Consider the following 26,636-nt stretch of genomic DNA (forward strand, 5'->3'; position numbering starts at 1 on the left):
GTCCTCTAGGTTCATCCATGTTGTTACAGATGGCAGGTTTCCTTCTTTTTTTTAAGGCTGAATAACATTCCATTGTATATATACCACATTTTCTTTACCCATTCACCCACTGACAATTATGTAGGTTGTTTCCACATCTTGGCTACTGTGAATAAGGCTGCAATAAACGCGGGTGTGTACATATCTCTTCAAAATAGTGATTTTATTTCCTTTGAATATACACCCAGAAGTGGGATTGCTGAATCATATGATAGCTCTATTTTAATTTTTTTTAATTAAAATTTTGACCTCCATACAGTCTTCCATAGTGGCTGCACCAATGTGCCTTCCCACCAATAGTGCATGAGGGTTCCCTTTTGTCCACATCCTTGCCAACGCTCTCTATCCTTTGCCATCCAAACAGGTGTGAGATGATATCTCACTGTAGTTTTGATTTGAATTTCCCTGATTAGTGATGTTGAACATCTTTTCATATGCTGGTTGGCCATTTGTATGTTTTCTTTAGAAAAACGTCCATTCAGGTCCTTTGGCCATTTAAAAAGATTGGATATTTGGTCTCTTGCTCTGGAGTTGTATGACTTCCTTATATATTTTGGATATTAACCCATTATCAGACAGGTGGTTTGCAAATAGTTTCCCATTCTGTATGTTGTCTTCTGTTTGTTGATTGTTTCCTTTGCTGTGCAAGAGTTTCTTAGTGTTAGTTTAATTTTCCTTCTGTTATATTTTTTTCTAGTTTCATATAATTGTGGTCTGCAAAGACACTTGATATTATTATTTCAATCTTCTTAAATTTGCTAAGACTCATTTTGTAATTTATAATCTATCCTGAAGAATGTTCCTTGTGCACTTGAGAAGAATGTATATTTTGTTGCAATTGGATGCAATGTTCTGTGTATGTCTGTTAGGTCCATGTGATCTAAAGTGTAATTCATGTCCAATGTTATCTTACTGATTTTCTGTCTCAATGTAACCAATGTTGAAGGTAGGGTACTGAAGTTCTCTACTATTATTGTATTGCTTTTTTCTTCCTTTAGACTTGTTAATATTTGCTTTATATATTTAGGTACTCTGATGTTGGGTGCACAGATATAGTTACAATTGCTATATCCTCCTGATGAACTGATCCCTTTATCATTATATAATGTCCTTTGTTGTCTCTTGTTACAGTTTTTGACTTAAAGTCTATTTTGTCTGGTGTAAGTATAGTGACCCTGTTCCCTGTTGATTTCTATTAGCATGGAATATCCTTGCTAAGGATAGGAAAGTAAAGAAACCCTTTACTTGCAGCCTATGCATGTCTTTAAAGTAAGTGTTTTTAAAGTCTCCTGTAGGTAGCATATTGCTGGATCTTGGTTTTTTTTTTTTTCTTGTTTTGTTTTTTAATTCATTGAGCCACTCTGTGCCTTTTGGAGAATTTAATCCATTGACTTTGTTTTTTTTTAATTTGAGAGAGAGAGAGAGAGAGAGAGAGAGAGAGAGAGAGAGAGAACGAGCCTGACACAGGGCTCTATCCTCTGACCCTGGGATCACAACTTTGAGGAGAAATCAAGAGTTGGACACTCAACTGACTGAGCCACCCAGGTGCCCCTAATCCATTTACTTTTAAAGTAGTTATTAATATATAAGGACTAACTATTGCCATTTGTTAATTGTTTTCTGGCTGGTCTGTAGTTCTTTTGTTTGTTTCTTCTCTTGCTGTGTTCCTTAGTGATCTGATGATTTTCTGTAGTGGTATGCTTTGAATCCTTTTTCTGTTTCGTGTATCTACTATAGGTTTTTGCTTTACGCTTACCATGAGGCTTACATAAAACAGAGTTATAACAGTTCATTTTAAGCTAATACTTATTTAACTTCAATCACATACAGATTCCTTTAATTCCCCCACTACATGTTATGTTTTTGATGTCGCAATTTCCATCTTTTTGTATTCATTAGCAAATCATTATAGCCATAGTTATTTCATAGTTCTATAGTTATTTAAAAGATAAAAGTATTTTGTCTTTATACTAGAGTTAAAAGTGATTTACACACCACCATTACACAATTACAGTATTCTACATCTGACCAGATACTTAACCTTTATCAATGAATTTTATACTTTCGTATGTTTTCAAGTTACTAATTAGTATCCTTCCATTTGCTAAATTCCCACTGACTAAAAGTCAGGTGCTTGGATCCCCTCAATATTTTCTACCAAATGGCTGTCGAACTTTTGCACACCACTCCTAATGAGGAACTTACTGCCTCCTTTTAAGCAGCTCCTACTATGAGACAGTCTCTCCTTTGTTAAAGAGGTGGTCCAGGGCAGTGGTGCCCCACACAGGCTCTGGGGCTAGATTGCCTAGGTTTGAACACTAGCTTTGCCACTTACCGGCTGGAGGCCTTGATTCCATCACCCAACTCATTGGTGCTTCAGCCTTCCTATCTAGAAACTGTGGATTATAATAGTACATACCTTATAGAGTTGTTGAAAGGATGAAATGAGTCAATACATGTGAAGTGCTTGGAGCAGTGCCTAGCACGTAGGAAATGCTATAAAGTGTTTGTTAAATAAATAAAAATTCATGAATTTTGTATGTGCAGTTCAAGCTGGCTTGATCAACAAGGGATTTTTTTGGCTAAGGTTTGGAGATGAATCTGGATCCAGGGCCTTGAATAACATCATCAGGTCATTCATTCACTGTCTCTCTCTTGGCCATGTTTCCCTTTGCCTCGGCTTCAATCTCAGCAAAGCCTTCCCTCAAGGGGAAAAAGAGATGGCAACCAGCAGCTCCAGGTATCCATCCCACCAGCTCAGCAGCCCCAGCAGAATACACATGTTTCTGCCAGCCAAGGGTTCCAGTAAAAATCTCGCAACGGATTCTCCCTGGCTTGGCTTACATCCCTCTGCAGTGTTCTGATTCAGTCTGACACCAGCTGGCATCAGCGCCAGACACCACACAGACCGTAAGTTGGGGAGGGGTCACCCAAGTGGAGAATCTAGGTCCCGTTCCCCAAAGTAGAAAAAATGAATGCTGGGGAAGACCAGCAGTGGTCTGCTCTACCACGCATCCTGGTCAACTTTTACGAAGGAACTTCCTACGAACGTGACCTCAGAAGACGTAGGCCTTGCTCATTCTGCAAACTTGGAAATAAATGATCAAGGGCATTGTCAGTGCAACACCTGAGTCTCTTTGAAAGCATATACTGCAAGTCAAGCACACTGTTCATCATTCCTACTTTGGAAGACCAACGGCTAGGGCTCGAAACAGCACTACCTGCCTGGGGAAGATTCTTACTGACACCCTGTCTGTAGAACACACTGTGAGTTGGGCTGGAACTACGTGGTTTGTGTGCACATTCTCCCAGGTCTGTAACTTGTGGCTTGCCAGAACAAGCTATCTAGTGAGACGGTAAGCACCATTCTGGGCATGGATACAACAAACCTCAGCAGCCTCATGGACCCCTGATGCCAGGTCTCTGGCTAAATGGGCACTGCTCTCATGGCTGTCGCTACTCAAGGTAAGGTCTTCCACCACCACCAGCAGCATCTAGGAGCTCATAGGAAATTCAAAATCTCAGGTCCTACCTGAAGACCTGATGAATGAGAATCTGCAGTGGAACAAGATCTTCAGGGGGTTTATATGCACATTATAATTTGAAAAGCACTACGTATTAGTTTTCTAGGGCCGCCTAAACAAAGTAGCACAAACTGGATGGCTTAAAACAACAGAAAAGTATTCTCTCACCATTCTAGAGGACAGAAATCTGAAAGCAAGGTGTTGTCAGGACTGGTTTCTTCTGAGGGCTGAGAGAGAATTTGTTCCATGCCTATCTCCTAGTTTATTGATAGCAATTACTGGCATTCCTTGGCTTGTACACTTATCACTTGAATCTGCTTTCACCATCACACGGCACTTTCCCTGTGTCTCTGTGTCCAAATCTCTCTCTTCTTTTTTTCTTTTTTTAATGTTTATTTATCTTTGAGAGAGAGAGAGAGAGAGAGAAAGGGAGGGAGAGAGAGAGGGAGAGAGACAGCCCAAGTGAGGAAGGGACAGAGAGAGAGGGAGACACAGAATCTGAAGCAGGCTCCAGGCACTGTGCTATCAGCACAGAGCCTGACACGGGGCTTGAACCAATGGATCGCACGAGATCATGACCTGAGCTGAAGTCGGACGCTTAGCCAACTGAGCCACCCAGGCATCCCAAATCTCCCTCTTTTTATAAGTACACCAGTCATAGTAGATTAAGGGCCCACACTACTCCAGTGTGACCTCATCTTAACTAATTACAACAACTCTATTTCCAAATAAGATCACATTCTAACAAACTAGGGGTTTAAGACTTTTTAATACATCTTCTGAGGAGGGACACAATTCAACCCAAAACAACTGTCTTCAAAGCCTGCCATTCCTAAACGCTGGGAGACTAGCTGATTAACAAACACCTGGAACATTTTTGAAGATTTATTTTTGCAAACAATTTTGCAAATTCAGGAAGAAGATGGCATGTCTGGAATGAGGCTTGGGGATATCTATTTTGCAAGGGGATTCTTGCTCAGGCAGCACACCCAGCACAGCTGATCCAGCCCCAGTGCAGGGATGATGTGATAGCTATCTCAGGAGGTTCTCCATCAGGCTGCCCATTGGAGAATTAAAACTAGAGATGCCCAAATCCTACCTTCAGAGAGTCTAATGAAACTGGTCGTGCATATTTCCTTGCCATCAGGATTTTAAAACATTTCCCAGGTGATTCTCATCTGTAGCCAAATTTGAAGACTAATGGGATGGACGTTCTCATTTCTATATATTACAAAATAAGACAATTTGGTTCCTTTTCCAGATAAAGAAGCAGGACAGAAGCACAAATAAATTTGATAATTTTTGAAGTATAGTTTGAGGCAGTTTTGTTTGGTGCTTATAAATTTAGAATCTTTATCTTTTCCTTATATTTATCATAATGAATTATCTTCTTTTCCCTAGTAATGCTTTTTACCTGGAAGTCTATTTTCCCCCTGATATTAGTAAGCTACATAAGCTAGCTTTCTTTTGACCAGTAGCCATATATATACGTATACACATATATACATATGTGTGTATACGTATACATATGGCTTTCAAACTTTCTATATTGTTATGTTTTGGATGAGTATCTTGAATGGAATATAGCTGGATTTTTAAAAATCTACTCTGAAAAATTCAATGTAGATGCTCTGTAAAGTAGAGCGTTCAGTCCTTTTACACTTAATGCAAGTAATGATATATATTGGTGATGATAAATACTTAACTCATAGCTCTACTTTGTGGAGGTTGTAGTTCTCACAAGTGACCATGAGAGGGCGACTCCAGTGGACTCATAAGCATTTACAGCTTTGAAGGGACAGAGGAAACCAGGCACATTCTCTCTGGGGTTCCACCATTGCTTCCCAAGGTGTGCATCCCCTACAATGTTTGGGCACTCTCTGACTACGGGAAGAACAAAGGATATGGGCTGGGGGACAGAAGTCTGGTGAACTGGGGGACAAAAGAGCAATCCAATGGTCATGCCTATCCATGGGTTATGAGTAGCTGAGGGCATTCATTTGCCTCAGGGCAGAAGCTATTTACCAACTTGTATAGAAAATTTTCAGCATTTTAATAACCAGTACTACTGTGCAAGTCATTTAGAATGATTATCAGTCTTCTTATACATTTGGACGTAAATCTACCACCTTATTTTATTTGTAATATCCATTCGATGTTGGTTTTTCTCTCCTTTCATGTCTTTTACTATTTTTTTCCCTCTCTTGTAGCTTTTAAGTTTTACTACATTCTTTTTTTTTTTTTTTTTTTAGTAATTACCCTAGAAATTACCTCATGCATCTCTGACTTTTTAAAGCCTGTTATTAATCAATACATTTACTTACCTCCCTGGCAATACAAAAACTTCAGGACACCTTAATTCCATTTCTTCCCAACCATTACTATCTTACTATCATGCATTTTAATTCTTCATGTATTTTTTAAATCTATAAGGTGTTATTATTATTATTTGGAGACAGTGTTTATTAACATTTACCACCTTCTTTGTCTTACATATCTTCTTGCAGCTCTATGTTATTCTGGAATCATTGTCTTTTTGCCTAAAGCATGTTCTTTACAATCTTCCTTAGTAAGGGTATTCTCCTCACTAAATGTTTTTATTTTATGTAATTTTATGTAAATGTTTTAAGTGAAAAAAAATTTGTAAAAAAAAATTTTATGTAAAAACATTTTATGTAAATGTTTTTATTTTGCCCTTATTCATAAAAAAAATTTTCCCTGAAGATGGAATTAGAGCTTGGCAATTAGTTTCTTCTGGAACCTTGAAGATGTCATTCTACTACTGTGGTCTGTGATCCGTCAGTCTGTTACTCCAATAAAATTAATCAGCCTTTTTCTCTCGCTATTTTAAGGATGTTTTTCTTCATCTTTTTGTACTGACATTATTGCGTGTTGGTGTATAATTCTTTTTATCGATCCTGCTTGAAATCTGTTAAGCTTCTGGTTTTGGTGGTTTGGTATCTTTCTGAAAGATTCACAACCATCGTTTCTTAAAATGCTGCCTCTGCTCCATTCTCTTTTCAAGAGTCTGTTTAAATGTTACTTTCTCACAAAATCTAATCAACTGTTCTGCATTTCTAAGCTTTTTCTCTTTGTGCTTTATTTATGATAATTTCTTCAGCTCTACCTTTCACTTCATTAGCACCTTTTCAGTCGTGTGTAATATGCTGCTAAATAGAACACATCCAATAATTTTAGTGATTGTAGTTTTCATTTCTAGAAGTTCTATTTGGTTTCTTAAAAAAATGGTTGTGTCACTTTTTATTGTTTTCTATTTCTGGAAGATACCTTCAAACCTGATTTTTTTCTACTTAATAATTATTTTTTTTTAAGAATTGGTGTCTGATAAGTCCAATATGTGATATCTTTCTGGGTTTTCTCTATTGTCTATTGTTTCTGTTTCTTCTCATTCATGGTGTCTGTGCCTGGTTATCTTTGACTATGTGCTAGCTATTGTATAAAAAATTTATTTGAAGCCTAGGATGAAAGTACCTCCCTCTATATATGATTTCCTTTCACTTCTAGCATGTTTGGGATCACCATAAACCAATTTTAATGCTTGAGGCTCCCAGAAGATCAATCAAACTGCAATTCAAGCTGCAAATACTTGTGAGGGCTCATCTACTTATAAAACACATTCACCTTGAAGATGTGGTCCTTTTGGGTCTCAGCTTATTGTGGAGAGAGCCTATCATTATGTTCCCCACCTTGAGTGTCCCTGAACATTCATATCTTTCTCCTTTGCTCCTGCTAGGCTATCAAACCATTTTTAAATTTGCCAGACTTAGCAAATACTCTTAGGAAAAAGGTAACTTTTGTACTCATTCCTCTCTCTGGGTTTCCATTTCCGCATCATTCTCTTCTTCGTAATTCCTTACTGTCATGCCAACTCTTTGAAGGCTTTCAAGGTGATCATTATTTAAAACCAGTTTTTAAGTTGTTTTCAGTGGAAAAGATGGTCTAAATCATCTAGGCCATCATTATTAGAAACAGAAAGCTACATATGTCTTGGCACATTGTAGGTACTCAGTAAATAATGGCTCAGTAAATAAGGGGTGCTGGGACAGCTCAGTCAGTTGAGCTTCTGACTCTTGATTTCAACTCAGGTCATGATCCTAGGATTGTGGGATCAAGCCCCACATCAGGCTCCATGCTGAGTGTGGATCCTGTTTAGGATTCTCTCTTTCTGCCTCTGCCCCTCCTCTGCTGTCTCTCTCTTCCTTTCTCTCTCTAAAATTAAAAAAAAAATTTTTTTTATAAGGCTGGGGTGCCTGGGTGGCTCAGTCAGTTGAGCATCTGACTTCAGTTCAGGTCATCTTCTCACAGTTTGTAAGTTTGAGCCCCACATCAGGCTCTCTGCTGTCAGCATGGAGTCAGCTTCAGATCCCCTGTCTCCCTCTCTCTCTGCCTCTCCCCTGCTCGTACATGTGTGCTCTCTCTCAAAAATAAAATAAGCATTTTTCAAAAAAGGACAAAAATGGCTCAATAAATTGAATTAGCATAATTTCCCAAACATGCTCTTTTTTTGCCTGTCTGCATTTACAAAGACTGCTTCCTACTCTTACGATGCACAGAATGCCCATATTCCACCGCTGACAAGGCTTAGAACCAAGGTCACCTCTTCCTCAAAATTCTTCCTGTTTTCTCTACTTCCCCAAATCTGAATCCTATTTCTTCCCCAGCTAAACCCTCATAAGACCTGATCTGTGTTACTCTGGTTGCTTAACTAGATAGAAATATATTAATACAACACTTTATCTCTTCTGTGGATTTGCACTTTCTTGACTTTTCTCAGCTAACGAAGAATTCCCTCACTCCCCCTCAAGCTCAGCATACATTCTAAACAGATTCTTTGGAAAATGTTATATCCAGTACTTTTAGGTTTGATGTCCTGAGAGGGGAGGCTTTGAACATTTAGGCTGCCATATGCTGGAAGCAAGCAGTAGCTCATTCTAATAAACCCTGACATTTTATGGTGCTTTAGAAGAAATAGGGCACTCACTCTCACATACATGACTCTTACTTGAGTGCTGCAATCATCCCGCTGCAGGTGAGAAACAGAGGGTGAGAAGGACTAAATAATACACCCAAATAGAGTCACAAAGACAGAAATTGAACCTGGTCTTTTCTCTGCAAGCCCAGGGCTCGTATCGCAACGATACCTAAAACCCTTTGGAAGTAACCCTTGGTATGTAAAAGTACACGGAGTGCAGGAGTTGGGTCAGAGGCAACAGACAGAGGGTAGCTCTGTGAGATATCCCACACACGCCTCTCAAATGACGGTTTTCTGTATCTCAGTGCTCCTTACCTCACAACCTTGGTCCCATTTCTCAGGACTTGCATGTCCACCATACAGCCCCCAGTAACATAGGCAGCTAGGTTCAACTCTGAGAATTCAGCCTGAAGGAGAAAGGAAAACAAAAAAGGATTCATCAAAAACTAACGATGCTAAAAACTGCTAACATTTATTGGATACTTCTATGTGCCAAGTACACATTTATACTTTGCCCGAAACTTAGGAAGTTGGTGATATTATTTACTTCCTTTTCTGAAACGTGAGTAATCTGAGGTGTAGAGGCATGGTGCCACGTCCCATAATTAATAAAAGGCCAAGTTGGATTGAAACCTACATGTCTCTGATTCAAGCACCTATGCTTTTAACCATTTCTAATTTCTACTTCCTTGAAAGTGGAAGAAGTAACTCTAGCTTCAGCACTGTACAAGGCCAGAGGCTATTCAGTATGACATTTTCCCTAGATTTCTCCAGCTTCAGGTGTGTGACCACTTATCACTGTTAATGGAGCCTTCCTCGTCTTCTGCCCACTCTTACCTCTTTTGGTCATGGCCCTTCTCCTCACCCCCCTACATGGTTACCGTAGAAGCACCATGTCTGTGCACTGAAATAATGCTCCCTCAGTCACAGCTGATGGGGTTGGCACCTGACCCAGGGTGGAGGAATAAGGTCCCCTTGTATTAGAATTTGGAACTGCTGAGTGATTCATGCAGTTTCCTTCTAGGGGCTGTATTTAATACATAGAACCTGAATACAAATGAAGACCATGTTTTCTGCCATCTAGATTGGGAAAGTATAGAACACAAGGGGACTGGTGGGGGTGGGTGGATGTCACAGTCACTAAGAGAGGGGCAGAGAGGCAAGAGGTGGGGAGCACTCTTGATGTTTATGTGCCAGCTACAATCCTGTCCTTGGGTGTTATGCAATACCTCTATATCTTTATAAACTCATCTTCTTTTTTTTCTTATTTGCTTAATCAAGATCTGCCACATTTCTTTTGCTTGTGACCAGAATCCTATGGAAGATATCCCTCCTGCCAGATTATATACTCCCTGGGGATAGTGATGCCATGGTACCATAACCATCTGTATTAGTTTCCTAAGGTGGCCATAACAAAGTACCAGCACTAGGTGGATTAGACAGCAGAAATTTCCTTTCCCACAGTTCTGGAGGCTAGAAGACCAAACTCAAGGTGTTGGTAGGGTTGGTTCCTTTGAAGGCTATGAGGTAAAATCTGTTTCAGGTTTCTATCCTTGGCTTGCAGATGGCCATCTTCTCCCTATGTCTTATCACACTGTCTTCCTTCTACACGCGTCTCTGTATCCAAAGACCCCCTTTTTATAAGAAAACCAGTCATACTGCACCAGAGCCCACCCTAATGACCTCACTGTAACTCTCTAAAGACCCTCTCTCTAAATAAGTCACATTCGAGGGACTGGAGCTTAACGCTTCAATGTGTGAATCTTGGGGAGGCACAGTTCAACTTGTAACCCCATGCTAGAAAATGCATAGTAACAAACTGTGCCATACACACAGTAAATGCCAAAAACCATTTCCCTGGATTACATGAATGAAAATAACTTCTCATACATATGAAAAACTCAACTACGTGCCAGATACTGTCCTAAGCTTTTTACATGTATGAATTAATTTAATCCTCACACTTGTCCAGATGAAAAAAAAAAAACAAAACCAAAAAACAAGGCAAAGAGAGACTGAATAACTTGCACAATATCACACAGTAAGTAGCAGAGCCAGGATTTAAACCCAGGCAGTCCGGTTCCAGCCTATGCTTTTGACTGCTACACCCCACTCCCCCCACTGTTTAGCTGAATAAGGCACTGGGTGGATTACAACTGGGAATTTTGGAGACCTAAAAATAGCCCATTTGAAGAGAAAACCAAGTTTATATGGAAAGGAAATATCATTTCATAGTGATTTAAATGTATCCCCTTGGAAACATTTAACAGAATTATGACCAAAGACCTAGTCATCTCCCTAGATGGCATTAAAGGAAACCCAGAGTGCTTATGTCTCTTGCTTTAATTAATAGCCTCATTATGTTGTGGCAAGGTGAAAAGCAAAGAGCTCTGTTAATGAGTCCAGGTTAGTAAATAGTGGTAATGACCTGTTTATTAAGTCTAAAGTCTTAAAAATTCAGTCCCATCATGTTTAAGATACTCCACTGGCGAGATTACAAAGAAGAATTAGCAATAAAAGTTGTTGCTTGAGTGTGAGGAGAAAAAGATGTTAGAAGAAAGTTGCAACACAGAACAGTTGGGCACCAAAAACTTGAAGAAAGGGAGCAAATAAGAATCTTGAATCATAGAATCTCCAACTTCGAGGTGGCCAAGCCCCAGGGGCTGTCTTGCTGCCCAAATGGAAAGAGATAATCTGGATAAAAGACACACTCAGGCTTGGATATACAAGTTAGAAGTTCATGGTGTTCAGAGCAAGGTGTCTAGAATTATTTCCTAGTTATGTTTATGAGTAATTACAGGAGGCAAATACCTGGGTTGTTAGGGTAGCCAGCATCTGTTGGATCAAGTACAGAGAGGGTAGTGAAGAAAGGGCTCTCTTCTGTATTTTACTTTTTAAAAACTTCAATAAACAAAACCTGGAAATGAACTCAGAGGTATCCAAGCACTTCTCCTTCAAGGTAGTGATTCTACTGAGAGGAGAATCTCAAAGAGCAGCTGTTTTTGAAGAGCCTCAGAACTCTCACAGAAACTGTAGTAGGTTAAATTATCTCCCCCCAAAGATATGGCCACATCCTAAGCCCTGATACCCACAAATGTGGGTTTGTTGGAAACTGGGTCTTTGCACATTTACATCCGTAATCCATCTAGAATTTTAGTTTTTTGTGTAAGATCGGAGGTAAGACCCAAGGTTCAGTTTTCCTATATGGTTATTCAAATACTTTGGCACTATTTATTAAAAGACTCTTCTTGCCCAATAGAGTTGCGCTGGTGCCTTTGTCAGACATCAAGTCACCTCACATGTGATCTATTTGTCTATCTTTGAGTCTGTTCCAAGTTGTCTCAGTTACTGCAGCTTTACAGTGAGTTTTGGTATCAAGTAGTATAATATTATAAGAGGGAAGCAGCCCAACTAGGTTCCAGTGATAACAGGTTCAAAGACAAGACCACACCTCTTGTCTCCTCAACCTGCTGAAGCAGATTGAAAGTTTTCCTACTAACCCACTCCAAAATACAGTCACTGGGCAACGAGGTGACCTCAAAGGCTCCATCCTGAATAAACCTATTGAATGTTTCCCTAGTGATGTGATTGGTTGAACAGAATGTGTTCTATCCTCTGATTCACACTGCAATCCACCATCATGGCCAGACCCCTCAAAGAGCTCCTCAGGGGATTCCCACCTCTCTTAAAGGTTTAAAAACAAATCAAGATCTCAGCCCCTTCAGCTTTGTCAGTGTGGCAGGCCAGCTGAGAGGCTAATAAATGGAGAAGCAAGCACTTCCATGACTTTGAGTCTTACCTGTACTGAGAAATGGTGCCTGTGGCATTCTATTGCCATATTCACCTGCTCCCATAAATTTCTCTTGGCTTTATAAATGAACTTTAGGGTTTCAGGACAGGTCTAAACATCATCTTTTATTTGAGCTTCTGTACACCCTATTGAAAGCTCAAGCCCGCTATCTCATCTGCATTACTTTTTCCCTGTCTGCTGCTATGAGGGGGAATTTTAAGAAATTTCTTTCCCTTCTTTTTAACAGAAAAAAATAACACCATAATGAAGAAAGGCTGTGTGTAATTTTGATTGTCAAGATTCTGTTTTGAAAGGGAAAACTGTCATATTATACATTTGTGGGAGATTTTCTCTAGACATCATTAAGGACAGGTAGGTTTTTGCAATATGAGGCACATATAGGGACTTTGGATTTTGTTACTCTTGTTATTTTTGGTACCTGGTATGGGAGGTTTTTGTCACTGACCTCAATGATACCTGAAAGTGCTGGATTATCTGAGTTTTCCTATTTGTGACTTTTTAAAACATGTACATGGAGGAATCAAAGAATAGTGGAAAAGGAATTGGTCTTTAAGTCTGGGGACCAGGGACCTAAACCTTGGATTTGACCTAAACCTTGGATTTGACCCAATAACAATGACTGCAGGCAGACCCCTCACTCTCCACTTGTATTCCCTTTGACTTTAAAATGAAAGAGTTATAAGGGGAGCCTTAGGTGGCTCAGTAGATTGAGCAACTGACTTAGGCTCAGGTCATGATCTTACAGTTCATGGGTTTGAGCCTTGCATCAGGCTGACATTGCAGAGCCTGCTTGGGATTCTCTCTCTTCCTCTCTCTCTGCCCCCTGCCCACTCACTATCTCTCTCTCTTTCAAGAAAAAAAAATGAATAAACTTTAAAAAAAAAAGAAAAAAAAGTAAATGAAAGCATTATAATCAATAGAGTCAATATCTTTCTTTCTCAATTAGGGTCCCCCAGTTATCACTGAAGGCAAAATCTATTATCACATCTTATGAAAAATGAATCCTATGCATTAATATTTTTATTAGAAAGCTGTTCATTGCTTTATACTCAGCTTCAGGCACATAGTAGGTATCTAAAAAATTTTGTTAAATAAAGTGTTACTTTTATTTTTGGGGTGCCTGGGTGGCTCAGTCTGTTAAGTGTCTGACTCTTGGTTTGGGCTCAGGTCATGATCTCATAGTTTGTGAGTTTGAGCCCTGCATTGGGCTCTGTGCTGACAGTGCAGATTCTGCTTGGGATTCTCTCTCTCCCTCTCTCCCTGCTCTTCCCTCCCTCCCTCCCTCCCTCTCTCTCTCTCAAAATATATTAATTAATTTAAAAAAAAGGAATGCCATGCACTAATATTTTTATTAGAAAGCTGGGCACTGCTTTATACACAGTTCTAGGTACACAGTAGGTATCCAAAAATATTTGTTGAATAAAGTGTTATTTTTATTTTTGATGAGCAGATACCTATGCATGCTATGCAGCATGCCTTATGGAACTCTGTCCATTGCCAGATTCACTAGACCACAAAACTGAAGAGAATGTTTCCAGGCACAGAGGAGGGGAAAGGCCCAATCTAAGTTGCTAGTAACAAAAGCACAGGTAAAAAATACAGGGCTATCGGGTCAATGGAATGGTGAGATGTCTTTAGTAGCTGGGGCATGGAGTTAATGGAGGAACAGAATAGGAAAAAGAGCTAGAAAGGTAGGTCAGAGACCAGTCCAGGAGGATCCTGAACTTTCTGTGAAGGAACATGAATTTCACTGTATAGTGCATTTTATCTTCTGTTACTCATAGTTCTGTTACTTCATTACAGATTACCACAAGGTAAATAACTTCAAACAACACAAGTGTATTATCTCACTGCTCTGTAGGTCAGAAGTTCACGTGAGTTCGGCTGGTTTCTCTGTTCTGGGTTTCATGAGGTCCAAATCACGGTTGTTAAGCATCTAAGCTTTTACTGGAAGACTCTGGGAAGAAACTGTTTCCAAGCTCATACAGGTGGCTGGCAGACTTCAACTCTTTGTGGTTGTAGGACTGAGGTCCTGTCTTTTCTGGTGTCCCCTGGAAGCCTCCCCCAGCCAGCTACGGGCACCTGCATTCAGCATCACATAGGACTCTCCATCTCCAAACTAGTAATGGCACATTAAATCCTTCTTATTCTTTAAACATTTTTAACTTCCTCTCCTGCCACATTTCTGTCTCCAGCCAGAGTAAATTCAGTTTTTAAGGGCTTGTGTGGGCTCACCTGGATAACCAGGGTCACTCTCCCTATCTTAAGGTACATAACTACAGTCGCATCTACAGAGTCCCTTTTGAGTATCACTTTCACAGGCTCTAAGCATTAATGTTTCTGGAGGGCTACTGGGAAACAGGAAAGGCTGCAGATGAGGGGAGTGGTTACATATTTAACAACAAATATTTCTGCAGAATTTTCTAATTTCCAAGCTGTTATAGGTACTAGATATGGCTGGAATCATATCCACTAACAAAATGTCCTCAACAGCCCCCTAGATCAGAAGGCAATAGAAGCACCTTTTTATAATTAAACTCACATCCAGTTCCAAAACACAAATGCACGCAGGTGCGTGCATGCATACACACACACACACACACACACACACACACACACACAGGATGGAATGCATTCAGTTTCCTGTAGGGTCTTTGGCTGCATTGTCACTGGAACTGGCACCTGGCGAGCATGTGATGCCAAGTAGATAATATTACTGAAAGCATGGGGTATTCATGTTTAGTTACTAGTAATTGCATTTGTGATGATAATGACATCTGATGACAGAATGGAAATGGTGATTGTAATCATAATTACGATAAGCTGAAGAATGCTATTAGGTCAACAGATCAATGGGAAAGAAACTGAAAATGGGGCTTGGATTTGGATGACTGACAAGAATGTACCCAAGAAACCAAGAATGTGTGGGAATGTGAAGGTAGCAGCTATCCGCCTTGACCATGAAGCCTGACTAAAGGAGGATTTCGACACAAAAAGATGTTGTCCGGAGTCCTGAGAAAGGCAAGATTCTGGCAGACAGACTGTTCTGGAATCTGAGGGTGGCTGATAAGATACTAGAAATTCCTGTCAGTTTGTGAAATCTATCTGGCCCAGACTGTACTCTTAAACCCTGAGAGTGTGCCCCCTTGTACAGCCTTAGGTATTCCATAGATTTTTCAGGAGAAGAGAGAGAGAGAGAAAGAGACAGACAGACAGATACTGAGTGTATAGGAGAAGGTGGGCAGTCTCCATCCAGTACCTTTTCTAATGCTAGGTCAACTTCTGACACTCAGCCTTGTTCTCCAACCTTTCGCATTACACCCCATAAAGAGGAACTGTTAACCTATGGGTCAGGACATCACAATGCTACAGTTGACAGCAGGCAGGGTCACTGCTAGGCTGAAAAGGCAGGCAACGGCGTGGGATTCTGGCTTCTCTGTAGCTGAGTGCCTGCTGGTCTGCATGGTCATCATGTCAACTTCCTCCCTTGCCTGTAGCTCCTCAAAGGGGTTCATCTCAGCACCCATCTTTCCCTCTGCTGCTCTCTCTTCCATGAGTTGGCAACCATCAATTCGGATTCCCAGAAGCCCCAGATGTCCTGCTCTCTCTTTTCATAATCGTGTTTGTTGTACCTTGGAACTGTTTAGTGATAACAGCCACATATTTAGTAAGTAACATCCACAAATCTATAGGACTCACGCCAGCTCTGGCAGAGAGCCCTGCCCTCGGGCTGGGGGACCTAGGCCGGCTAACGCTCAGTGGTGTTTCTACTCTTATTTGCTATTCCTCCCTGTGTATTTGGCTACCTTAGGAACCTAGAACAGGGGTGCTGGTAGTGATTTTCAAGGTAGGATTAGGGCATTCCTGCATCCTCCAGCAAGTTATCATCAAAATTCCACTCTAATCCCTAACAGACTGTTATGTTTACTCTTGGGAACAAAACTGTGTCATTAACAAATTCTTAAAAAAAAAATCAACATTCTGCAAGTGCTGTGATCTTCACGTCTTAAGTTCTTTCACAGAGTCTCTCAGGGTCTAAGAGGCTCATTAGAAGGACAAACAACAACAACAATACTAATAAAGTAGCACTAAATACAGAAAACCTAAGTCCTGCCTGGCCTCTAACGTCCTGTGTGATTTAGACACTGATGAAGTGATGACCTCTTTGACACCATCCCCTGTGCCCCACACTGGCCTCCTTTCCATTGTCAAACACACTGAGCAAGCTCCGGGCTTGCTCCAGTCCCCAAACCTCTAGAGCTTCCTGGAGATGGCAGCAAGCCCACCTTCCTCACTCCACTCATAGCTTTGCTCAGTGGAGCCCCCAGTAGCACCTCCTTACAGAGCACCTGCTGTACTCCCTGCCCTGTTTCCTTGCTTGAACTCATCCCCACTGACAAAACTGTACATTTGTCCGCATATGACATGATTTACATCCATCCCAATTTAATATTTAATGGTCCAGCTCTCTCACCAGAATAGAAGTTCCAGGGGGCAGGGATGTCTGTTTCGTTCCTGGCTCTATCTCAGCATCCAACCAGTACCTTGCATTACAGCACAATGCTCAAATACGTGAATGCCTATTGTAGGTGTCCAAGGTGAGCCCAGGGAGGCAAACGACCTTTCCCAAAGTTACAACCTGGTAATTACGTCAGCTGGGACCCAAACCCAGGCCGATACCTTCCACATGGCACCAAGTGGCTCGCTGGAGATGAGGCGTGTTATAATTCACAGAGCTGGGTCAATTAAAGGGCGACTTGCCAGCCTTGGGCTTTCCTTGTGCTGTGACCGCCCTTGTTTTCATACCTTCCCACATCAGTGTGCGGCGTCCATCAGCAAAGCCCACGGGCCCCTACCCCTCCTTCACCACTCTGCCTCTTCCAAATACCCCGCTGCTGCAAACACTTGGCAGGTGGCCCAAGGCCTGCTGTCGGCAAGAACTGCTTCCTGTAGATTTCCCGGCACAGGCTGTGTTTTTAGTTCTGAGGGCCCCGTGGGCTCAGTGACTTCCTTGGCTGGCATCTGAAGTCTTTTCCACGGGTTCAGATTCACCTTGCAGACAAAAGAGGCTTTGAGAGTCTGCAGACTCTCTGAGTGGCCCCTTCCAGACAAGGAAATCTCACTCAGGAGCAGTGCTCAGTGAAGGCCCGGGCCACAGGGTCAGGCTGTGCCGAGCACCCAGCTATGACAGGTAGATGCAAAGACATATTCTGCTCATCAAAACATCATAATACTCGTGTGTGTGTGTGTGTGTGTGTGTGTGTGTGCGTGTGTGTGTGTGTGTGTGTGTGCACATGCGTGCATGCGAGAAGGCAGGGCAGGGAGCGATAAATACATAAAAACATGTCAAAACAAATATAAAAATATAGAAAAAGATTGCAATGACAAACCTACATTCTTAACTGTTCAAGTAATGGAAAATCCAAAATTAGGTGGAGTTAGCCACATTTTAAAAACAAAACAAAACAAATCATCAACAGTGATTTGCAGTTTACAAAGAGTTTGGTATAGAGTGGTTTTCAGAACCAGACTACAAGTTTGAATCTGAGCTCTACGTCTTACTTGCTGTACAACTCTAGGCAGGTTAGCCTTTCTATGCCTTAGTTCACATCTGTAAAATGAGGCTAAGAATGGTGCCTTCCAAGGGTGGATGTGAGCATTAAATGAATTAATCAGTTTAAAAGCCTGTACTCAATGGGGTGCCTGGGTGGCTCAGTCAGTTAAGTGTATGACTTGGGCTCAAGTCATGATCTCACAGTTTGTGGGTTCAAGCCCAGTATTGGGCTCTCTGCTGTCAGCACAGAGACCAATTCAGATCCTCTGTCCCCCTTTCTCTCTGCACCTCCCAAACTGGTTCTCTCTCTCTCTTTCTCTCAAAATAAATAATAAACAAATTTTTTAAAAAGGCCTTACTCAAAAATAAATAAATAAAATAAAAGCCCTTAGCAAGGTATGTAAGTGAAAATAAGTACATAATGAATGTTACCTATCACGGTATTTAATTGGATCATTACAACAACCTCTTGATAAGAGGGTTAAGTATTAGCATCTTCATCAGCTGACAAGAAAACTGAAGAGCAGAGAGAACAAATGACTCAGTCAAGATCACAAAATTACTGAGCAAGAGAGCTATGACCCTGACTCTATTCACCCATTCATTCATTCACTTAACAACTACTATGTCAAGGACAGGAACTGATGACATAGCAGCAAATGGAGCAAAATTCCCTGTTCTTATGGGACTTGTATTTAGTAGGGAGACAGACCATTAACAATAAACAATATGTCAGGGGAGGAAACATAGCTTCTGGTAAGAGGACAAAGTGCTGGGAGGTGTTATGTCAAATAAGGGGGCGGGGGGTCAGGGGAAGGTGGCACTTATCAGTGTTATAAGCAAAGTGAGGGAGCAAATCATATAGTAAGAGAGAGAAAGGCTTTGCAGGCAGAGGGAATAGCAAGGAAGAAGGCCCTGAGGCTGGAGTATATGTGCAGAGCTCAAAGAACAGCAAAGAAGGCAGTGTGGCTGGAAAAGAGCTAGTGAAGTGTGAGTGGAAGGAGATGAGGTCAGAGAGGGGACAGTGGATCCATCATGATAAGGATTTTATTCTGGATGAGAGGGTTAAGATGTTAGTACCATCACCATCCTCCTCAGCAACATCATCATCTTCACGTTGCCAATGAAGATCATGATGAAGATCCAACATTATCACCACCACCACCATCACATTTGGCAATGAGAGAACTCAAGAAGCCAAGTTTGCAAAAAATCACTAATAAATGTGGCACTCTCACTTTTAAGGTATTTTTTTAACAGCCAGGTTTTGTTCTCCAGAGCCTAGATGTACATTGGGTAGAGATTAAGCCGGAGCACGGAGGCATGCCCTAGTTCTGTCCTGACAGTCACCCCTTCCTGCTCAGATTCCCAAGGAAGCTGTACCCACAAGAAACAACAGCAACTGAGAATCAAAGAAAAACATCCTTTGCAACCATTGTCTTTTTCCCTCTGTTAGGTCAGCTTTAAGGGTGAGGAGAGCTTTTGATAATGTCTTGGAGGAAGAAAGGAAATGAGGAAGGAGAGGAGGGAAGGGAAAGAGAAAGGGAAGGGAAAGGCGGAGAAGGGAAGGAGAGGCAGGGGAAGTCTTTAGGGGGACAAAATGGTGGGACCACCATAGCCTCCAAAGCTTTTAAGGTTGAGAGACCTAGGAAAGAATTTTGCCACCTGCAACAAACTTTTCCTACCTACAACAGATCAGGGCAAACATTCAGAAATTCTAAGACCACACCTTAACTACACAGAAAAAAAATGATGGTTAATGTCCGCTTGACATCTACTTCTTTTCCTGGCCGAGCTGGCTCCACACGTTTGAACACTATTTGGCTGAATGTTCAGAAAAGTGTGTTTATAGGATTAAGCAAACCAGTGTGAAAGTCTCCCCACATTTCTCCAGAGGGACGATGGACAGTTTGGGGACTTGGAGACTGGGATGTGGAAGCAAAGGCCACTGCTGGGCAGCTGCTGTGTCCAGTTGTATCACAGGCATGTGTGAAACTGGATGGCTGGAGCTCCGGGAGGGGCTGTCTGGGGTCAGAAGGGCTGACATGTCATAGCACACATGACCCTGAACAACCCAGGGGAGACACTGAAAGAACTTAAGTAGGCTGATGGCATTTAATTTCTATAGTTTCTTTCTCCAAATTGAAACTTGTAATGTGATGGCAGGAACGTCTTATCCATCAAAGCTCTGAGAAATCCAAATGCTCTTATCCTGCCTTCATGCACTTTTTTTTTTTCATTTGGAAGGTACAAAACCATTTTCAGGGTTATAGAAATTAAAAGAGCATTCAGAGGCACATGGGTGACTCAGTCAGTTAAGTGTCCAACTTCAGCTCAGGTCATGATTTCACGGTTCATGAGTTCAAGCCCCGCATTGGGCCCTGTGCTGACAGCTCAGAGCCTGGAGCCTACTCCGGGTTCTGTTTCTCCCTCTCTCTCTGCCCCTCCTCCACTTGTGCACACACACTCTCTCTCTCTCAGAAATAATACATGAATAAACTTTATTAAAAGAAAAGAGCATTCAACCTTCTTTTCCTACCCACTGCTCCCCTTCTCTCCCCAGAGTTGCCTCCCAGCTGTCTCCCTGTGTCTCACCTTCTCTCAATTAATCCAGTCTGCACCCAGAGATGAGGACCTGCCACTTCCTCCTACGGGGGCCCCCGGACACACAGTGACGTTTGAACCCTGGACACAGAGGCCCTGCTGTTCTAAGGCATTTCCAGCTTGGTGCCACATACTTTGGGAAGATCAGCATTTCAGGACTCAGGGTGCTAAATGCTGTGAAGGAGAATGAAGCCGGTGAAGAGATACAGAGTGACTGAGAAGTGTGCATGGAGGCAGGGGTAGTGTCACTTTAGGGAGAGTGGCCAAGCATTGCTGAGGAGGTGACACTGGCACAAAGAACCTCAGTGAGGAATACAGTGAGGACGCCTTGGGGAAGGGGGTTCCCCTTCCCCAAGGGGAAGGCTGGAAGCAAGGAAGGTTGCTTTCATCGTGGTAAAACGTACCCAAACATAACATTTACCATTTTAACTGGTTTTTACGCGGATAGCTGAGACGCATTAAGTATATTCACACTGTTGTACAACCATCACCACCGTCCATCCCCAGAACTTTTTCATCATTCCCAACAGAAGCTGAATGCCCGTGAAACAAGAAGTCCCCAGTCCCCTTCCCCCTGGTAGCTACCATCCTACTTCCTGTGTCTTCGAATCTGACTACTCCAGGGACCTCATAGAAGTGGAATCATACAGTATTTGTCTTTTTATGTCTGGCTTAATTCACTGAGCATGGTTTCAGGGTTTGTCCATGTTGTAGCATCTGTCAGAATTTCCTTCCATTTTAAGGCTGATACTCCATTGTATGGATAGACTACATTCTGTCTACACTTTCGTCTGTCAGTGAACATTAGGTGACTTCTATCTGTTGGCTGTTGGGAATAATGCCACTGTGAGCATGGATTTAAAAACATCTGTTTGAGTCCCTGCTTTCAGTTCTTTGGGGCATATACCTAGAAGTGGGACGGCTTGGTCATAAGGTAATTCTGTGTTTAACTTGAGGAACTGCCACACTGGTTTCCACAGCGGCTGTGCCATTTTACATTCCACCAGCAAGGCACGGAGGGTTCCAATCTCTCCCCAACCTCCCCAACACTTGTTTTCTGTCACTGGATTTTAGAGAACAGTGAGAAGGTCAGCATGCCTAGCTCAGAGTAAGCAAGGAAGACAAGGCAGGAAAGGGCAGGAAGAATGCCAGAGAAGTCTAACCACGAAGGGCCTATAGCTGTGGGAAGGCCTCTGGCTAATACTTGGAGTGAGCCTGGGAGCCTTCAGAGAGATGTGAACCATGAAAGGTCATCATCCCATTTATAGTAAGGAAGGTAAACCCAAAGCTCCCAGCTCCAGAGGCATGGGGCCTCCAAGGGTAGCCCCATCCTCCTTTCTCCCAAGCTGCCAAAGGGTTAAGTAAATGCAAACACGGGTAAATGCAGTGAAAGGAGAGATTTCCTTCCCCTGGCTGACAGACCTGACGCAGGAAGCAGATTCGTTTTCCCTGTGCAGGAGAGGCCTGGCGGACTTGTGCTTCAAGAAGAAGATGAACGTCGCCTGGACACGAGATGGCTTAGCACTTCCCATGTTCGTTTCTGAGAGCTACTGAACAGCCTGAGGCCCCATCTGTTTTCAATCTTGTTAAAAGGGCCTCGTGTGCTGGCGCCTATTTAAAATAATGCACACATGGAGTTTCTAAAATGAAGAAGAAAAAAGGCCTAAGCTTTCCCTGCCGGCACAGCTTATGTGTTTATTTTGGAGCAGGCTTTGGGAGTTCTGAGACAAGACATAGCTAATTTCTCTTCCCGGGGTTGATTTGCAAGTCCCCATAGGCTTCTGCTCCAAGCATTTAAGGCAGCTTGGTATGAACCAGTCACCCCTTCAAAACTCCACTGTGAAATATCTCCAAATTAAGGCGGGGCTCAGGAAAGGGGGAGCCCAAGGGCCACTTTCTCCTTGCAAAGGAGCTGTTCCTTGATTCCTTTTCCTCAATAGGGACTCTTGTTTCTAGAGGCCAAGTTCATCTTCTCAGATGATCATTGTCTTCCCAAGAGGCCACAGTAGTTCCAAGACAGCATGATCCAGATAAGGCTCAGAGCCAACCTGAACCGAATCCCCAAATGGGGAGTGCAAGGGACAGTGTCAGGGAAAAGAGCCACCTGCAGTCAAGGCATTTCCATGTCAAGAAGCCAAGGCAAGGAGGGTTCTCTGCCCACTTCCAGGGAGCAGAGTGGCCCTCTGAGCTGCTGACTCACAATGGCACTCACACACATGTCAGGCACTACCAAGAATTTTAATGGGTCATTTCTGACTTTGCAGGCTCAGGAAAAACACCTCATAAGCTTAGAATCACACATACAACCTCATCGGTGGCCCACGTGACTTCATAAGTAACTCCCCCTAAACCAACAGCAAGGAGAATACAGACAAAGGTAGAAGGGAAACAGGATGAGTGTGTCTGTGGTGGCCCAGCAGTGATGGCTCATGTCTTTTTCTACACCTTCACACCTGCTTTAACTCTAAGAACCTGGCTGACATTACTTTCACTTGGCGGTAGTAATGCCCAATGGTTTATGAAAATGGTTTATCCCGGTAGGAACAAAAGTAGGAGAAGCAGCAGCAACAAAGGCTAAAGTAGAAGAATCAGTGATTGTAGTCTTTGGAGAAGCACCAACAAAAGTAACTGTAATAGGACTAGATGAGGTAGCTGTATGAATACAATTGGTATTTCTGGTGGCAATATAATAATGATATTTATGATTTCATATCATTAATTATACTTATATTAGGATTAAAATGTATCACAGTTTTTAAGCACTTCCTATGTGCCAGGCACTGTTCGAAGGGCAGTAACCACTTAAGGGAGGTCGTCTAATTATTATGCCCACTTTATACCTGGGAGCATTGTGGTGCAATGAGATTACATGCAGTTCCCAAGGTCACACAGCTGGGAGGTTACAGACCAGGTGAACACAAGTAGTCTGGCTCCAGGGTCCCTGCTCTTAGCTACTTCACTAGGCTTCTTGCAACCCAGAGCAGTACCTGAGACAAGGGGAACAGTAGGCCTGGAGGTCATGGTAGGATGACAGCAGGAGAATTACCTCCAAAGAGGCAGTCTAAGGAGGGGGCCTTAGTCACCTTCTGGAGGTTCAAAGGATTCAGGGTTTTCCAGCTATGAATCAAACAGAGCAGTAATTTTTATGTTTTAATTTGCTTAAATTTGGGGGTTTTATATAAGATTTAATTGGAAATAAAAGAGTTTGTTTTTAAAAGACTATTAAAAAGGGGCGCCTGGGTGGCTCAGTCAGTTAAGTGTTCGACTTTGGCTCAGGTCATGATCTCATGGTTTGTGAGTTCAAGCCCCGAGTGGGGCTCTGTGCTGATAGCTCAGGGCCTGGAGACTACTTTGGATTCTGTGTCTCCGCCTCTCTCTGCCCCTCTCCTGCTCATGCTCTGTCTCTCAATAATAAATAAACGTTAAAAATAATTCAAATAAAATAAATACTATGAAAAAAACTACAGCGCGATGAGGCTTGGGACTTAGACAGGTGTATTAGCCATGTCTTATTTTCTATATTCTGATGTTTTCACATCTTGAGGACTTGCTGACCCTGAAAAGACTGCCTCTCCCGGTTAGCCAATTCCTAGAGATGGTAAACAACTCTCCATAGACAGTGTCTTTCAAATGCAAGCCGAAACCAATCCAGAGCCTGGGGGTTAACTACCTGCTCTACCAGGTTCTCACACTCCAGGCCACTATCCCCCTGCTCTAAGACCAACAAAGGCTAGGTTCCAGACAATCAGGGACAGCCCCCTACACCCTAGAGCCTGCTGAAATTATTCCAACTAGTCAGTCCTAAGGCTGCTTGCCCTGCTAGCCCTTTCCTTCCTGCAAATCCATAATAAAGGCTCTTGCCCACATTTTCGCCTAGCTCCCTCTGCCTCCTGATTGGCCATGGTGCTTCCTCATGTGGTCCCCAAACGTGGCAAGCTATGCCTCCTGCTTTTAGGGGACTATGAACACAATGAACTTCATCTTTCATGTAAGTTATTTCTGTCATCTTTCCATACTTAACTAAAACAAATCCTGAGTACTTTTACAATAGGCTTGGTCCAGCCTTTCAGGATTTCAACAGACTCTAGGCCTCTGCTGGGTTACTGGTACAAGCCAGGAGACACATTTATTATGTGGGGTTGTGTTGCAAAATCACACAGCATGGGCTAAGAGAGACCCAGGTCCAATTCCATTCTTGGAACATTCAGCTATGCGATCTTGGGGAAATCACAGGAATTTCGGCCTCAGTGTCTTTGTCAGGTAAGAATGGGGGAGAAGGTCCCTGCCGTGTCCTTGTCCCAATGCTACTGTGCTGACTGAAAGGGAGTGTGAAGGTGAAGCTTCTTTGGAGAGGTCTGGTCTGGGAAACCCACACCATCATACACTACACTGCTATCACCTGTCTTTAGGGAACCATGGGGCTCCCTGCACAAAAGGTCATCTTTGAGTTGTTTCTCTCTAAAACAGGGTTTCTCCACCTTGACATTTTGAGCTGGATAATTCTTTGTTGCAGGTGGCTGTCTTGTGTATTGTAAGATGTCCCTGGCCTTTACCCATACACGTCAGCAGCATTTCCATCTTGTGACAACCAAAAATGTTTCCAGGCATTGCTAAATGTCCCTCGGAGGGCAAAATCGCCCCTGGTTGGGAATTATTGATAGAGAAGAAGGAATGACTTAAGCTCTCTTCCCTCCCTGCTTGCCTGCCTGCCTTCTTTCCTTCCTTCCTTGTTTGTTTCCTTCCTTCCTTCCTTCCTTCCTTCCTTCCTTCCTTCCTTCCCTCCCTCCCTCCCTCCCCCCTCCCTCCCCCGCCTTTCCAAAGATGCTCAGTAGTTTGCACCCCCAGGTATTCCTACACTATGGGTCTAAGGGGTATAACCAGAAAACAGTTGTTCCTGTAGACAACTCCAGGTTACAGATCGCCAGAAGAAAATTCAGAGGTCTGTTGTTCAGTATTCTTGGTTTCATTCCCATCGTATATTTATTAACTGAGCTTATCTTTCCAGGATCCAACCATCTTATCCCTAATTTACAATCCTTTTTAAGTAGGCTTGTATCAAACCCACAGAATGTGAGAACTGAAAGTTCCTTTGGGGTCACCCAATGGGTTTCATTTTACTGCCAGCTCTGGTTGCTGTGTGGAGAATAATGAGGCTGCCCTAAGCTCGGCTGGGAAGCATGCCTTCATTGAGCAGTGGTATCTGTTGGGGCTGGGGAGAGCTGGCAGGTAGAAAGCACTCCAAACATTGGCCAGTTCCTCCTTTTACAAATAATCAACCTAGATCCAGGGTCCCCTCTGATTTAATGAAAATGGACCACATTTTTACAGTGTGCTGAACACAGTAGTAGTGCTATGATCTCTCCATTTGGTGGATAAAGAAACTGAAGTTTAGAACCTTGAGTCACATCCCCCAAGTCCCACAGGTAATAAGAGGCACTGCCAGGACTTGATCCCTTGCTCTTCTGATCTGAGGCATAGCTTCATCCATCACACCAAATTGCCTCAAAATATCTCTTTATTTTAAAAAAAATTTTTTTAAATTTATTTATTTTTGAGAGACAGAGAGAGAAAGAGTGTGTGCATGTGCAGGAGTGGGGGAGGGGCAGAGAGAGAATGAGACCCAGAATCTAAAGCAGGTTTGAGACTCTGAGCTGTCAGCACAGAGCCAGGCATGGGGCTCGAACTCATGAACCATGAGATCATGACCTGAGCCGAAGTCGGATGCTTAACCGACTGAACCACCCATGCACCCCAAAATATTTCTTCTTTCTTCTAAGGCAACAAAAAATTTTCCTCCACGTGAGTAAAATACAGAATAGTAATAAGAATTAGTAAAAATGAGCCTGTTTACTTCAGAATCTTAATGTCATTCCCCAATAAATATATAGTGAAGGACAATTAAAGTGAGGGTTAGAAGAAACCAGAAGGGACAGCAGTAGATTCATATCCCCCAAAATGAGGGGTGAGGTTGCAGTGGGAGTTAGGAGAATAGGGTATGGGCTGCTTGGGAACCAGGGGTCGAATCATGACTCTGCCAACTGAAAGCTGCTCTGCTGGGCCTCTCTGAATCCTCATTTCTTCCCCTGTGATAGTAATAGATAACTTACAAGG

The 26,636-nt window shown here is 42.4% G+C and overlaps 1 protein-coding gene across 7 annotated transcripts in view; it reads right to left on the reverse strand.

Annotated features, from left to right (window-relative positions):
* The window catches only part of SYN3 (synapsin III), a 460,089-nt gene that overhangs the window by 357,479 nt on the left and 75,974 nt on the right, over positions 1-26,636 (reverse strand). For all 7 annotated transcript variants that reach the window (XR_006220212.1, XM_042993112.1, XM_042993114.1 and 4 more), the window contains exon 4: positions 8,872-8,963. Coding sequence is in view for 6 of the 7 variants with exons in the window: in XM_042993112.1 (XP_042849046.1) it covers positions 8,872-8,963 (92 nt within the window). In the remaining variant the exon portion in view is untranslated. The remainder of the gene's footprint in view (positions 1-8,871; positions 8,964-26,636) is intronic.

Source organism: Panthera tigris, chromosome B4 (assembly GCF_018350195.1).
Source record: "Panthera tigris isolate Pti1 chromosome B4, P.tigris_Pti1_mat1.1, whole genome shotgun sequence".
NCBI classification, from domain to species: domain Eukaryota; kingdom Metazoa; phylum Chordata; class Mammalia; order Carnivora; family Felidae; genus Panthera; species Panthera tigris.